Source organism: Oncorhynchus tshawytscha, linkage group LG26 (genome assembly GCF_018296145.1).
Source record: "Oncorhynchus tshawytscha isolate Ot180627B linkage group LG26, Otsh_v2.0, whole genome shotgun sequence".
NCBI classification, from domain to species: Eukaryota; Metazoa; Chordata; class Actinopteri; order Salmoniformes; family Salmonidae; genus Oncorhynchus; species Oncorhynchus tshawytscha.
In genome coordinates, this window is record NC_056454.1 from 25,086,391 (window position 1) to 25,103,739 (window position 17,349).

The 17,349-nt window shown below is 44.4% G+C and overlaps 1 protein-coding gene across 1 annotated transcript in view; it reads right to left on the reverse strand.

The window, feature by feature from the left end:
• The window catches only part of LOC112225027 (unconventional myosin-XVI-like), a 180,939-nt gene that overhangs the window by 16,847 nt on the left and 146,743 nt on the right, over window positions 1–17,349 (reverse strand). Inside the window, 7 exon segments of the mRNA XM_042306657.1 lie at window positions 209–577; window positions 580–700; window positions 703–1,451; window positions 1,647–2,026; window positions 11,539–11,800; window positions 11,878–11,974; window positions 16,237–16,339. Coding sequence (XP_042162591.1) covers window positions 209–577; window positions 580–700; window positions 703–1,451; window positions 1,647–2,026; window positions 11,539–11,800; window positions 11,878–11,974; window positions 16,237–16,339 — 2,081 coding nt within the window.

The following is a 17,349-nucleotide window of genomic DNA, read 5'->3' on the forward strand; positions in this document are numbered from 1 at the left end:
TGCCTCATAAATCTGAGTGATGGAGCATCTTTAATGAAAAACAAAGGTTAACGCCAGGACACCAGAGAGGAGAGAGGGACAGGGAGAGCTTCTCGCTGTTAAATAACTGTTGGGATACACTCATGTAGCTACCTTTTAAGCTCAGGAGAAGTGTGAGAAGCAATGGAAAGATCTTGAGGGTGTGTGTGTGTGATACATTGTGACTCACCTCCCTCCCTCATCTTGCGTCCTGTAGTGGTCTTCTTGAGCAGGCTGCGTCCAGAGCTAAACAGGGTGTTGAGCTCATCCAGGGCTGGCTGAGGGCTGGTCAGGGGTCTCCCGTTGGCTGGGTTGAACAGCAGGGGCGAGGAGGAGCAGGAGTGGGAACGGCGTGGCTCTGGACGGGTGGACTTGGCCGGAGAGTAGGGAGGGGGCTTCTCTCCTCCAGCCCTATGAGAGGAGGAGGAAGAGGAGGAGGAGTAGGAGGGTTTGGGAGAGTCCGAGCTGCCACCTCCCGTGACGGAAGCAGCCCGGGTAAGGGAGAGGATAATGGACTCTGGGGGAAAGGAAAGTGGGAGGGGGCGGTAGGGAGGAGGCAGGGCATTGGGGGAGGAGGAGGAGGGGTGAGAGGAGGAGTGGGCTTGTCTGGGAGGAGGACGGAGAGAGAGGGGGAGGAGTCAGCACGCTGGCGGGAGTACTGGGGGAGAGGGGGCTGTCTGGGCCGGCGTAGTTCAGGTTGGTTTCAAACACAGGCAGCTTCTTCACCTCCAAAGGGGTGAGGGGCGACTCATCAGACGCAGGGGAGCAGGTGACGGGGGAGGGGGGGAACACCAGGAGAGGGGGGCGGTGTGGGAGCAGGTTGGGGAAGGGTGCAGGGATATTGCTGGCCCCTCCGGTGGCGGATGTTTGGGCCTCCATAGTGGTGGCTAGACCCCCCAGCCCTGCCCTCTTCCCCTCCCCACTCTGAGAGGGAGACAAGCCCAACCCTAACATCAACCCTAACACCTCCAACTTTCCAGCGGCTGTCGCCATGGCAACCGTGCTTCCCACCGGAAGTCCCACCTCCTCGGGCAGGAAGTACTTCATCTCCTCGTAGACGGCCTCGGCATCTCCCTGCTGGGGGCTGTTGGGGGGGTCCTGGTGGTCGCCTCCCAGACTGTAACTCCTGGCATGAGCCCCCACCATCTCTATGTACACATCCTCCTCATCCTGGTCATGGCGCAGGCTCAGTGTCACCCCCTGTGGGCCATCCACAGACGCTGTGTGCCGCATCACCCCCCCCAGTCCCCCAGCGCGGGACAGCAGGGCCAGTTTGACGTCGGCAGGGCGCAGCTGGAGGAGGTTAATGCCGGCAGCGTTGATCTCTTCGTAGGAGCCCGTGAGCTTGGTGTTTGGGCTCCTCTTGGGCTTGGGAGGAGGCACCTTCCTCATGGTCGTGTAGTCATCACTGTGGGGCCGCGGCTTGGACAGAGCTGGGGAGAGATAAGAGGAGAAGCAGTTCACAACAGTTCCACTGACAGCTGTGTTTTGGGGTTCAAAGAAGCTTAGGTTATAATAGTTGGGGTGTTGTGGTGTATATATGCACTATCCATAGGAGACAGCAGTGTTTTGGGGTACATAGTGGCTGAGGTAATGATAGTTGAGAAGTATGTCATAATTGTGTGTACCATCCGTAGGTGACAGCTGTGTTTTTGGGGGGCTCCCTGCAGGCGACCCGCAGCCTTCGGGGGTGGGACTCTCTCTCGAGGGTCCCAGCGTCAGTCCGGCACTGACCGCCTCGTACGACGCACTCAAACGAGTGTTGGGGTCCCGCTTGGGTTTGGGGGGAGGCTGTTTCCGTGGCGACGCCAGCCCTCCCCCTCCTCCCCCATCCTCGTTGTTATAGGCCACCTGCTGCAGGGCTGTTTTGATGGATGGTCCAGGGCTGTAATGTACCAAGTTCTCCATAGCCAGGGGGATGGGTACTGAGCTGGAGCGGAAGTGGCGGATAGTCCGGCTCCCCCCACTAACCGAGCCATCTTGGTTTCTTCTGCTCTTCTCCACAACCCTATAGGAGGGGGGGCAGGAAATAATATCCGCATGATAAATAAATGAAGATTTGACCATTTTCAACCCCATTCCTCTCTTTCCCTCTATTGCTCAATTTCTCTCTCCTTCCCCTCACCATGGACCAACACACCTTCTGGTGATGTTTGATCCTGGTTCCAACCAAACATAATAAACTGAATTCTTCTCTAGAGTGACAACCATAACATAATTACTTTTCATCTAATACAAATCCAGATCGGTGGGTCCCCCACGGGACGGTTGAGCTAACGTAGGCTAATGCGATTAGCATGAGGTTGTAAGTAATAATACAATTTCCCAGGACATAGACATATCTGATATTGGCAGAAAGCTTAAATTCTTGTTAATCTAATTGCATTGTCCAATTTACTGTAGCTATTACAGTGAAAGAATACCATTCTATTGTTTGAGTACAGGGCACAGTTATGGACTTGAAAAGTTGTTAATAAACCAATTAGGCACATTTGGGAAGTCTTGAAGCAACATTTTGAACATAAATGCAATGGTTCATTCAATCAGTCTAAAACTTTGCACATACACTGCGGCCATCTAGTGGACAAAATCCAATTAGCGCCTGGGCTGGAATAATACATTATGGCCTTTTTCTTGCATTTCAAATATGATGGTACAAAAATATACAAAATAAAGCATGTTTTTTTCTTTGTATTATCTTTTACCAGATCTAATGTGTTATATTCTCCTACATTAATTTCACATTTCCACAAACTTCTAAGTGTTTCCTTTCAAATAGTATCAAGAATATGCATATCCTTGCTTCAGGTCCTGAGCTACAGGCAGTCATTTTAGGCGAACATTTTTGGGAAAAAAGGGGCGGATCAACCTCTCTTGCGTAGGGGGCAGTATTTTGACAAACATGCCCAAAGTAAACTGCCTGTTACTCAGGCCCAGAAGCTAAGATATTCATATACATGGTAGTATTGGATAGAAAGCGCTCTGAAGTTTCTAAAACTGTTAAAATAATGTCTGTGAGTTTAACAGAACTAATAATAAAGGCGAAAACCCGAGGAAAATCCATCCAGGAAGTGTTTTTTTTTTTACGTGAGTTGTTGAATGCCTATTATGTTATGGGTTAGGGCCCAGATTGCAGTTCCTATGGCTTCCACTAGATGTCAACAGTCTTTAGACATGCTTTCAGGCTTGTATTTTGAAAAACGACGAGTAAAAATACCTTTTGGTCAGAGGACAGTGGAAGAATGCAGAGCTGCTTTGCGCGAGTGACCGAGAGCGCCGTTCGTTGTTTTTCCTTTCTATTGAAAATGCTATTGTCCGGTTGAAATATTATTGATTATTTAGACAATAGACAACCTGAGGATTAATTATAAACATTGTTTGACATGTTTTGACGAACTTTACCTGTACTATTAGGAGGTATTTATCTGCATGTTTTGACCGCCTTGGAGCCAGTGAATGACTGAACAAAACGCGCCAACAAAACTGAGTTTTTGGGACATAAAGAGGGACTTTATCAAACAAAACAAACATTTATTGTGTAACAGGGAGTCTTGTTAGTGCAACCATATGAAGATCATCAAAGGTAAATGATTAATTTTATCGCTATTTCTGACTTTTGTAACTCCTCGACTTGGCTGGAAAATGTTTGTATGCTTTTGTAAGCGGGGCGCTGTCCTCAGATAATCGCATGGTATGCTTTAGCCATAAAGACTTTTGAAATCTGACACTGCGGCTGGATTAACAAGAAGTTAATCTTTAAACCGATGTATAACACTTGTATATTTTATGAATGTTTATTTTGAGTATTTCTGTATTTTGAATTTGGCGCTCTGCAATTTCACCGGATGTTGGCCAGGTGCGACGCTACCGTCCCACCTGCCCATAAGAAGTTTTAAGAGGGGTTAACATAATTATTCCCATTCTGGTAAGCAAAATAGCTGAATTGAGTAAAGGGTGTTCTGCTGCTTCTACACAAAGCAGTAAAAACTCCTTAACGCCATTAAATGCAATGTACGTGACATGTTCATGTCAACCCAGTGAAGGACTTTTCTGAAAACTTAATCTGTGTCAAATGCCACGAAATAAATGCTGCCAAGAAGAGCATCATTACTTTGTCAATGCCTTTTTCAAAGAGACGACTGTAACGGAACTTTTATGGATCTTGAGCATTTCCCCACCTTACCGCCTTTTGAACCTAGCCAAAAGTTGGATGATATCAGCTCTACCCCTGGCAGGCGTGACTGGAGTGTGATTGGTTTGAGGTGGAGGAAGAGACCCGCTCCCCAGTGTTCTGTTTTTTTCTATCAGCGTTGTGATATTAAACACTCAAATCATTTTGAGCCACTGACCCCCTCAGGGCATACAGACACCGGATATGCAGATACTGTAGCTTCTACACTGAGTGGCATTCTCCCCAGCCGATTTCTGTGGCTCCTGTCGCTGATCGGAGATACGGTAGCGGGGGGATCTGACCTGCGCTCATCATTGGAAGCTCAATGTTAAGGAACATCTCCTTGCCAGGGATTAGAAACCTATGCTATCCGGGTGCAAAAGTAAAGGATATCACTACGCTACTTCATGAAGCCATCAACTAAAATCCATAGACAGATACTGTTATAGTACACGTGGGATTTAATGACACAAAGTTGCAAAACTGAAGTACCAAAACAAACGTCACATTATATCGGGTCCCATAGCCACGATGAGACGTGGATACGGTAGATTCAGTAGGTTGCTATCACTTCAGGTCTGGCTAAAGAGTTATTGTAACTCTGTCAATGTTGTCTTTAACGGGCGGCAGGTGGCCTAGTGGTTAGAGTGTTGGACTAGTAACCAAAAGATTGCAAGATCGAATCCCCGAGGTAAGAATCTGTCGTTCTGCCCCTGAACAAGGCAGTTAACCCAATATCCCTAGGCCATCACTGAAGTTTATAACGACCTGGTTAGGGTAAATATCGACACCCCTGCTGTTTTTAAGTCACACAAATGTCTGGGTTTGTTACATTTAAATGTGCGAAGTATAAATGTCAAAGATGGAATTTATCAACATCTGGATGCATGACACGAACACAGACATTCTTGCTTTATCAGACTTGGTTAAATTATTCGATCATGGATAAGGACATCGCTAATTACAACATTTTTAGATGTGATTTGGCAGAGAAAAGGTGGAGGGGTGGCGATGTGAAATCAACTTTTGTAGCATCATGTGCTCTTAATATCACTATACCCCAGAAAAATGTGAAATCCTGGTTTTAGATGTGACCATGACCCAAAACCTGCATGTATTAGTTGATGCAACTATTATCATAGCTGAGCCTTTAAACCATTTTAGATCATCTGAACTGTTGGACGGAAGTGACTTTAACCTGGACTGGCTGATACCTATCTCAGATAACTTTAAGAACACTTGTCTTGATCTTAATCTAACCCAGCTAATCATAAACCCCACTCGGTTAAATGCGAAAAATATAGATAGATCTTCATTATTAGATATAATTCTCACAAATAACCCCCATAGGTGTGTTTGCAAGTGACCTTTGTGGTCATTCTCCCATAGCCTGTATTAGAAAAACTAGACAGCATAATTCTGATCCCTGTATTATTAGGAAGATACATTTAAAAAACTTTTCTCCCCAAGCGTTTATCCATGACTTGTACTTTTCAGAACTTTTCTCCATCAAGTGATCCTGAATTTGCTTTTGAGGACTTCTCATCTATTTTCATACCACAGGCAGATAAACAGGCTCGTTTAAACGCTAAAAATTAAAAATGTATAAAATCCCTTTAGACTAACTGATGCTGTTGTGGACTGGCAGCTTTTCAGGGAACTGAGAAATAAATGCATGTCCTTAGTAAAAAAAAAAGTCTAAATCAAGCTACATCCTAAGTTATACCGCTGACTGCTGGTGATTCATCTACATTCTGGAAAACAGTTAAAGGTGATAAAGCGTGGAAATGTCTCCTTCCCAAGCAAGTTATACTGAACTCTGACATAAATTTAGAAAAAAAATGAGATAAGTCATGCTTTAAATCAAACGTTTTTGTTTGATAGAAATCTTGGTTTAATAGACCCGGGTGAATCCTTGTTTTCTCTGGAGCAACAATCTACTTCTGATGTATTGTAAAAACACCTTATGATTGATGTAAAAAAAAAGATATCTACTTGGGCTGATATGCTTGATCCCTTCTTATCACAGTTTTCTGCTCCATTGATTGCGGAAGCATTAACACATGTTTTACCTGACAATTATATTGAGTACCATCCCTAGAGTTTGGAAGGCGGACCATGTGCTTCCTCTACATAAAGGTGACGACCCGAGTGATGTAAATAATTATCGTCCCATTTCCAAACTCTCTTGCCTGGGAAAAATCCTAGAATCATTGATTATTACTCAGCTCAGATCCCTTTTAACTGCTACATCCTTTCTCAATGTAAAACAGCCAGGGTTCAGACCAGGTAATAGTACCATCTCTGCTACTTCTATGGTTTTAAATGATGTCATAAATTGTTTAGATACGAAGAAACACTGCGCTGCCCTCTTCATTGACCTGTCCAAGGCGTTCAACTCTGTGGATCACCCTTTACATTTTCAGAAACTCTCTACGATTGGCTTAGATTGGGCTGCTTGGTGTTCGATTCTTGGTACAGTTCTTTTCACTATTCATATTAACAGCAGTGGTCTATCTGTACAAAACCGTGACTTCCATCCGTATGCAGATGATACTGTTGTATACGCTACTGCCCATAAAGCAGCTCAGGATCTGTTGACTCTTCAATCTGCTTTTACTACCTTGCAGAAAGCATTTGTTGACCTGAAGATGGTACTAAATGCTGCTAAAAACCAATATAAAATTAATTTATATGCTGATGACACTATCATGTACTCTATCGCTTCAACGGCTGACCAAGCATTATCACTATTGGAGACAGATTTGAAGATATTACAAGGGTATTTTATACAGCAGAAACTTGTTTTAAATGCAAAGAAAACACGTTTTATGATTTTTAATAGATTCAAAAGTTGGTTGAAAATACACTTGCACTTACGAGATCAGATGGCTCTAGATTTAATCAGGTCTCTGCATATAAATACTTAGGGATATGGTTGGATGATGAACTGTCTTTTAAAATGCATGTTAACGAACTTTGTAAACGGCTAAAAATTAAGCTAGGCTTCCTCTATAGAAACAGGACATGTTTGTTCTCTACAAATAGAATACAAATTGTGCAAGCTACGTTCATGTCTGTTATAGATTATGGGGATATTATCTACATGCATGCTACGGCATCCACACTTAAATCGCTGGCTGCTACTTATCATTGCACACTTAGGTTTATTACGGGTGATAGCTACAGAACTCACCACTGTGTTTTATATCAAAATGTGAGTTGGACTTCGCTGTTCATGAGACGAGAACAACATGCTCTCGTGTTTGTCTATAAAGCACTCCTGAATAAACTATCTTCTTATTTATCATCACTCATCAACATTAGAATTATAATTCCTAAAACCAGGTCTTAAATATGAATTACACTTGAGGCCCATCTGATTTCCACAGAGTTGTGTATGGCTGCCTTTTCCTGTTACGCTCCTTGCCTATGGAATAGTCTGCAGACTAAACTTAAACTTGAGACTCTTGTCCCCCTGTCGATTTTTTTTTGTATTGCTTGTAACTGTTTTGGGTAATGCAAGTTCTTGTGCTGTTAGGGGAATAACCTGTGTGTAAATGTAACAATCTGCTGTTATATTCTTTTCTGTTATCTGTGATCGTTTTGTTTGTCTTGTGTAGTTTCTTAATTATTGTACCTAAACTGTATGCGTAAACATGTATACGCAGGGCCCAGCTGTAAAAGAGACCTTGGTCTCAGTCTGTGTTCCTTGTTGAAATAAAGGTATAATAATAGAATTGTATTTTCAAACACAATCAGACAGGCCAATTGGAGGCTTATCGCTGTCTTATTAGCATATTCAGAAGGAATACAGGAATAAAATCCAATCAAACTTGATTTGTCACGTGCCGAATACAACAGGTGTAGACTTTATCGTGAAATGCTTACTTACAAGCCCTTAACCAACAGTGTAGTTCAAGAAGAGTTAAGAAAAGATTTACCAAGCAGACAAAAACAAAAAGTAATAATAACAAGGTAACACGATAAGAATTACAATAATGAGGTTATATACAGGGGGAACCGGTACCGAGTCAGTGTGCAGGGATACAGGATAGTTGAGGTAATCTGTACATGTAGGTAGGGGTGAAGTGACTATGCATAGATAATAAACAGCGAGTAGCAGCAGTGTACAAAAGGGAGAAGGGTCATTGTAAATTGTCCGGAGGCGATTTTATTAATTGTTCAGCAGTCTTATGGCTTTGAGATAGAAGTAATTGAGGAGCCTCTTGGTCCTAGACTTAGCGCTCCAGTACCGCTTGACGTGCGGTAGCAGAGAAAACAGTCTATAACTTGGGTGACTGAAGTCTCAATTTTATGGGCTTTCCTCTGACACCGCCTATTATATAGGTTCTGGATGGCAGGAAGCTTGGCCCCAGTGATGTATTGGGCTTTTCGCACTACCCTCTGTAGCGCCTTATGGTCAGATGCCGAGCAGTTGCAATACCAGGCGGTGATGGAACCGGTCAGGATGCTCTCGATGGTGCAGCTGTAGGACCCATGCCAAATATTTTCAGTCTCCTGAGGGGGAAAAGGTTTTGTCGTTCCCTCTTCACGACTGTCTTGGTATGTTTGGACCATGATAGTTCATTGGTGATGTGGACACCAAGGAACTTGAAACTCTCGACCCACTCCACTCCAGCCCCATCGATGTTAATGGTGGCCTGTTCGGCCCGCCTTTTCCTGTAGTCCACGATCAGCTCCTTATTCTTGTTCACATTGAGGGAGAGGTTGTTGTCCTCCACTACACTGCCAGTTCTCTGACCTCCTCCCTATAGGCCGTCTCATTGTTGTCGGTGATCAGGCTCCTTATTCTTATTCTACTTATTCTACCGCTGTTATGTTGTCAGCAAACTTAATGATGGTGTTGGAGTCGTGTTGGGCCACACAGTCATGGGTGAACAGGGAGTACAGGAGGGGACTAAGTACACACCCCTGAGGGGGCCCTGTGTTAAGGATCAGTGTGGCAGACGTGTTGTTGCATACTCTTACCACCTGGGGGCGGCCCGTCAGGAAGTCCAGGATCCAGTTGCAGAGGGAGGTGTTTAGTCCCAGAGTCCTTAGCTTAGTGATGAGCTTCATGGGCACTATGGTGTTGAATGCTAAGCTGTAGTCAATGAACAGTATTCTCACATAGGTGTTCCTTTAGTCCAGGTGAGAAAGGGCAGTGTGGAGTGCAATTGAGATTGCATCATCTGTGGATCTGTTAGGATGGTATGCGAATTGGAGTGGGTCTAGGGTTCCCGGGAGGATGCCGTTGATGTGAGCCATGCCCAGACTTTCAAAGCACTTCATGGCTACCTACGTGAGTGCCACGGGGCGGTAATCATTTAGGCAGGGTACCTTTGCTTCCTTGGGCACAGGGACTATGGTGGTCTGCTTGAAACATGTAGGTATTACAGACTCGGTCAGGGAGAGGTTGAAAATATCAGTGAAGACACTTGCCAGTTGGTCTGCGCATGCATTGAGTACACATCCTGGTAATCTGTCTGGCCCAGCGGGTTTGTGAATGTTGACCTGTTTAAAGGTTTTGTTCACATCGGCTACCGTTAGCGTAATCACACAGTCATCCAGAACAGCTGGTGCTCTCGTGCATGCTTCAGTGTTGCTTGCCTCGAAGCGAGCATAAAATGCATTTAGCTCATCTGGTAGGCTCACATCACTGGGCAGCTCGTGTCTGGGTTCCCTTTGTAGTCCATAACCGTTTTCAAGCCCTGCCACATCCGACGAGCGTCAGAGCTGGTGTAGTAGGATTCAATATTAATCTTGTATTGACTCTTTGCTTGTTTGATGGTTGGTCAGAGGGCATAGCGGGATTTCTGATAAGCGTCCTGATTAGTTTCCCGCTCCTTGAAAGCGACAGCTCTAGCCTTTAGATTGATGTGGATGTTGCTTGTAATCCATGGCTTCTGGTTGGGATATGTACGTACACTCACTGTGTGGACTACGTAGTCGATGCACTTATTGATGAAGCCGATGACTGATGTGGTGTACTCCTTAATGCCATTAGATGAATCCCGGAACATATTCCAATCTGTGCTAGCAAAACAGTCCTGTAGTGTAGCGTATTCGTCATCTGACCACTTCCGTATTGAGCGAGTTACTGGTAATTCCTGCTTTAGATTTTGCTTGTAAGCAGGAATCAGGGTGGGGTAGAGCTTTGTATGCCCGCTAGCTCTATATTGTCCGTATCTCTCGGTGAAACATAAGATGTTATAGTTTTTAATGTCCGGTTGGTAAGATATCTTAATCGTAGGTCAACAATTTTATTGTCCAATGATTGCACGTTAGGAAGAAGAACGGATGGTAGTGGGAGTTTAATCACTCGCCTATGGATCTTAAGAAGGATGCCTGATCTGTGGCCCCATTTCCTGTGTCTTTTCCTCACGCAAAAGGTGGGGATCCGGGCCTGTTCCAGTGAAAGCAGGATATCCTTATCGTCGGACTCATTAAAGGAAGAAGTTTCTTCCAGTCCACGGTGAGTAATCGCTGTTCTGATGTCCAGACGTTATTTTCTGTCATAAGAGACGATTGCAGCAACATTATGTACACAATACGTTTTTTTTTAAAGTTACACAAAATGCAAAAAAACAAACAAAACATCACAATTGGTTGGGAGAATGTAAAACGTCAGCCACGTTCTTCGGCGCCATCTCCTTTTAGAATACATTCTAAAATGACAGCCTCTCTCCTTCCCTAGTGCCTACATTTAAAAAGATGGCCACCAAGCATTTTGGGACTGTCTTACATTTCAAACGATGCCAAATATAAGCTGTGTAATGCGCTGCAGCTATAAGACAAGGAGACCAGAGTGTCATCACAGCGACAGCATTGAAACATTACCACATGCTGATGGTTTATCTCATTACCCTACTATCAATCATCATATGCAATTAAAGCCACCAGCCAGCACGGGCTCAATGACACCATTACTCACATCACATGACACACACATTGTGCACACACATTGTGCACACACACAGGCACACACACACAGGCACATACACACACACACGCACACACAGGCACACACACAGGCATACACACAGGCACACACACACACACACACACACACGCACACACACACACACACACACACACACACACACACACACACACACACACACACACACACACACACACACACACACACACACACACACACACCTTGTGACCTTGAAATCCTTATAGTGTTTGTGTTGGTTTAGAATTACTTACATTGATGCAACAGCTACAGAGTATAGTCTAAATCATTATATTACATGATACAACTAGCTTCAAACCAATGAAGAAACACAAAACCACCATGAGCGACCTCTCCATGAGGGTTGAAAGGGTTGGTCTCTTACCTCTTGGGTGTGTCCTCCTCTTTCCCAACTGGCTCGGGCCTGTCCCCGAGGGGCGGGCTGTTGCCGTGTGACCCGTTGCCATGGCAGCGCTGGTGGTCGCTTTCGCGGGCGATGTCGGTGGCGTTCTGGATGACCAGGTGGTCGTAGGTGTGCAGGCCCTGGTCTTCTGCCCCCTGGAGGAACCTCTGGACACTGCAGTCCTCCGTCTGTTGAGATGACAGTCTACGATGCACACGCTGTCTGGCCAGCCAGCCACGGATCACTGACAGAGGATAGGGGGAGAGAGGGGTTAATAATACACGCGCACACACACAAACATGGATGCAAGTTGTGTTGTACCTTTCTGGCAGGTGATGATCTTCCTGTGTAGTTGGTGGCAGCGGTCATTGAGCTGGTCAGCCTGCCAGTACCTCAGAAACACCTTACTACTGCTCATCTGAGACATAGATAGACAGACAGACAGACAGACAGACAGACAGACAGACAGACAGACAGACAGACAGACAGACAGACAGACAGACAGACAGACAGACAGACAGACAGACAGACAGACAGACAGACAGACAGACAGACAGACAGACAGACAGACAGACAGACAGACAGACAGACAGACAGACAGACAGACAGACAGACAGACAGACAGACAGACAGACAGACAGACAGACAGACAGACAGACAGACAGACAGACAGACAGACAGACAGACAGACAGACAGACAGACAGACAGACAGACAGACAGACAGACAGACAGACAGACAGACAGACAGACAGACAGACAGACAGACAGACAGACAGACAGACAGACAGACAGACAGACAGACAGACAGACAGACAGACAGACAGACAGACAGACAGACAGACAGACAGACAGACAGACAGACAGACAGACAGACAGACAGACAGACAGACAGACAGACAGACAGACAGACAGACAGACAGACAGACAGACAGACAGACAGACAGACAGACAGACAGACAGACAGACAGACAGACAGACAGACAGACAGACAGACAGACAGACAGACAGACAGACAGACAGACAGACAGACAGACAGACAGACAGACAGACAGACAGACAGACAGACAGACAGACAGACAGACAGACAGACAGACAGACAGACAGACAGACAGACAGACAGACAGACAGACAGACAGACAGACAGACAGACAGACAGACAGACAGACAGACAGACAGACAGACAGACAGACAGACAGACAGACAGAGACAGACAGACAGACAGACAGACAGACAGACAGACAGACAGACAGACAGACAGACAGACAGACAGACAGACAGACAGACAGACAGACAGACAGACAGACAGACAGACAGACAGACAGACAGACAGACAGACAGACACAGGTGGAGGATTGGGGTTCAGTCAGATTCAGGATTCATTAAGTTTGTTGTAGTTATACATGCGTCCTGACAGGTGCACAGGCCAAGGGGCCGATACGCTCCAACACACCCAGACTACTCATTCCTATGGGTGCACCTCAGCCACACTAAAGGTCCTAAACGACATCATAACCGCCATCGATAAGAGACATTACTGTGCAGCCGTCTTCATCGACCTGGCCAAGGCTTTCGACTCTGTCAATCACCACATTCTTATTGGCAGGCTCGACAGCCTTGGTTTCTCAAACGATTGCCTCGCCTGGTTCACCAACTACTTCTCTGATAGAGTTCAGTGTGCCAAATCGGAGGGCCTGTTGTTCGGACCTCTGGCTGTCTCTATGGGGGTGCCACAGGGTTCAATCATCGGGCCGACTCTCTTCTCTGTATACATCAATGATGTTGCTCTTGCTGCTGGTGATTCTCTGATACACCTCTACGCAGATGACACCATTCCGTATACCTCTGGCCCCACTTTGGACACTGTGTTAACTAACCTCCATACGAGCTTCAATACTATACAACTCTCCTTCCGTGGCCTCCAACTGTTCTTAAACGCAAGTAAAACTAAATGTATGCTATTCAACCGATCACTGCCCGCACCTGCTCACCCATCTAGCATCACTACTCTGGACGGCTCTGACTTATAATACGTGGTCAACTACAAATACCTAGGTGTCTGGTTAGAATGTAAACTCTCCTTTCAGACTCACATTAACTATCTCCAATCCAAAATTAAATCTAGACTTGGCTTCCTGTATCGCAACAAAGCATCCTTCACTCATGCTGCCAAACATACCTTCTTAAAACTGACCATCCTACCGATCCTCGACTTCGGTGATGTCATCTATAAAATAGCCTCCAACACTACTCAACAAACTGGATGCAGTCTATCACAGTGCCATCCGTTGTGTCACCAAAGCCCCATACACTACCCATCATTGCGACCTGTACGCTCTCGTTGGTTGGCCCTCGCTTCATATTCGTCGCCAAACCCACTGGCTACAGGTTATCTACAAGTCTCTGCTAGGCCTTATCTCAGCTCACTGGTCACCATAGCAGCACCCACTCCAGCAGGTATATCTCATTGGTCACCCCCAAAGCCAATTCCTCCTTTGGTCATCTTTCCTTCCAGTTCTCTGCTGCCAATGACTGGAACAAACTGCAAAAATCTCTGAAGCTGGAGACTCATATCTCCCTCACTAGCTTTAAGCACCAGCTGTCAGAGCAGCTCACAGATCACTGCACCTGCACATAGCCCATCTGTAAACAGCCCATCTATCTACCTACCTCATCCCCATACTGTATTTATTAATTTATCTTGCTCCTTTGCACCCCAGTATCTCTACTTGCACATTCATCTTCTGCACATCTACCATTCCAGTGTTTTAATTGCTATATTGTAATTACTTCACCACCATGGCCTATTTATTGCCTTAACTCCCTTATCTTACCTCATTTGCACTCACTGTATATAGACTTTTTGTTTTCTTTTGTTCTACTGTATTATTGGCTATGTTTGTTTATTCCATGTGTAACTCTGTGTTGTTGTATGTGTCGAATTGCTACGCTTTATCTTGGCCAGGTCGCAGTTGCAAATGTTCTCAAATAGCCTACCTGGTTAAATAAAGGTGAAATAAATAAAATAAATCATATAAAATACACACTACTTCTCAGAAATGTATGTGTGTGGGCCTGGGTGCGTGTGACAATGTGTCTGGGAGGCATTGTGAGAGAGCGTGTGCGTGTGTGTGAGCCGGGAGTCACTGTGAAACAAAGAGGTCACACACACAGGGAAGGGGGGGAGATGTCATTGGCCACTCCAGACTGCTGATTGGTGTGTGTGTGTGTTAGAGTCCTGCATCCGGGCGGATACCCACTGTTCCCAATGCGTCACCGCAAAACAATCAGATGGCGGGTGGAATAAAAACATTATTTTAAACCGCGGGTCGGCTCGCGGTTCAGAAAAATTACACTGCGTGTCGGACATTTTTTTAAAAACAAGATAATAGGGCCTCCACTTTTTAAAAACTGAGTAGCTTGTTGTGTTGCAAATTCCATTCTGTGAGCGGCAAGGTTACAGCAACGCACTTATTGAGAGAGTGTGGAGCAGGAAACTGTCCATTATTTGTGTTCAAACATTCTAATTGTCCACGTGGAGAGCTTATGTTCCTTCCCCTTGTATGAAAATAGGCAACGACACATAGCCAAGTTTACTTTCCCTGGCTAGCCTACCTCAGGTAAAAATGGTTCATGTAGGCCCAGCCAGAGAAATCAAAAGAGAGGTTATGATGGTGGAATAGGCTATACCACTTTGGAAACAGGTGCTACATGAGTGAAATCCCCGCTTTGGAAGGACAACAACACAGCCTGTAAAAAGTGCAATCAGGTATTTATTTATGATATGTAATTCAGTTCATTATCAGTTAATTATTAGCCTACGTTATTCAGGCTTTCGTTCATTTAGACCATAGCAGGCCATATACGTAAAGTCTAAACCGGTGCGGCTGGTAAAAGTTTGAGTAGCCCTTTATGCTACTAAATAAATGTAGGCGATTTTTGCAGCCTATTTTCAATTCTGGGAATAGATTATTTATATTTAATTTAAACTTTGTGATTATCGAAACAATAATGTAAAGATATAGTTTTTTTATGTCACCTATATGCTTTGATTAGGTAAGAAGACTAATTAGAAGGCTATTTTTCTCAAATCGATTTAAGTTGTCAATGTGACGCATTGCGAAAATAAAAAGATAGCCTGTCGTTTTTAATTAATTGCATTGTTTACTTTTATCCAAATGTTGAATAGACATGCAGACAAATTAATTCAAAGGGAACATTGACTACTACTCAGGAATCATGAAAACAATTCATTAAATTGATGTTAGTCATACAGTATGGCGGGTAACAGATCGGCAGATCGGCTCTTAAAACAATTCCATGCTTGTGTGACGGATTGTGAAGAAAAATCTGTTCTGACGTCGGGTATTGGGTGGGGCTCAGAACTGATGAGGCCAACGCGGGATGGGTGCGGCTCCAACAACAACTGACCCATGCAGGACTCTAGTGTGTGTGCGTGTGAAGGCTGGTTGGGTTGTTTGGGGGGGTTTAATAGGGTTTATGGGATTTCAAAGTATTTCATTCTGTGCTCAAATGATTTATCTTCCCATACTTTGTTTTTCAGCAGAGTGTAGAGTGTAGAGTGTAGAGTGAGAGAGTGAGAGAGAGAGAGAGAGAGAGAGAGAGAGAGAGAGAGAGAGAGAGAGAGAATAGAATATGGGAGCAGTGACACCGCTACACACCTGCCATCCTTGGAGTTTGCACTGCTGCAGAACAAAGCAACATTTCTCCTCCGAGGACAGCTTCTTTTTGCCAGCTAGAGTGGTGTCCACTAGGTCTCTGTACCTGAGACACACACAATAGAGAAACCATCAGCACACATTACATTGGGATCAATACATCTGTAACATATGGAGGGAAAGGATTTCAGTGTGACACGGTCTTGGTGTTTGTAAGAAGTAAGCTGAACGTCCCCGGCCACCCTTGCAGAAAAAAACCCACGTTTGTTGTTTTGATCACGTGTTCTTATGTGATGTCAATGTGATAACATGTAACAGAGTTAGATTTTCACATGTGAAAGTTGTTGATGTGATACTGCAAATCCGATTTTCACATGTGAAAACACAATTCCATATATGAGAGTTAGATGAGTGCCATCTGCACTGCTATTTTAGTTATTAGTTCATCTGACTATTCTTTCACATCATGGATTTCATTTTCTTATTTAAAAAAGGTTGTTTTTTCTGTACAGTTGTCTAATGTTGGTGGTGCATATTATTCTGTTTTAACGTTACTCCTGAATAGTATAATAGCTTTTCTTGAGTGTATTTTTAACAGAGCTGATATTTCCTTTGAAATCCAAAGGGTAGGAATACAGGTGAAATCAGTTCTTGATCAGAGTAGCAGAAAGATCTGAATGCCGTGAACCAAGATGCTGTGATTTCAAATCCCAGGTGAGGTCATGTTGAATAATAACTACTGTATTAATACATATAAACAATATATAAATATATATAAACAACATATAAACAATGTATAATAGTGTGTCAAATATGTGTGACGTTTCAGGGACATCCTAACAACAAATATTTTTTGAAATTTCACGTGAAATACAATTTGTTCATGTGCAAAACATGGTTAAATTTCACATGTGAAATCATGTGTTTTTTCGGTAAGGACAGCGATTTTCATAATCACATTTCTGGTAAAGCGAGGATTGGGGCCGGGGCAATCTGATCCTAGATTTGTGGTTCAAAACGAGCCTTACCTCAGGCGGTTTTTGTGAGGCCCAGAAACTCTATATGGTTCTGGTGGGGCCTATCGGATGACCCGCCCATTCACAAACAAGAGGGTTC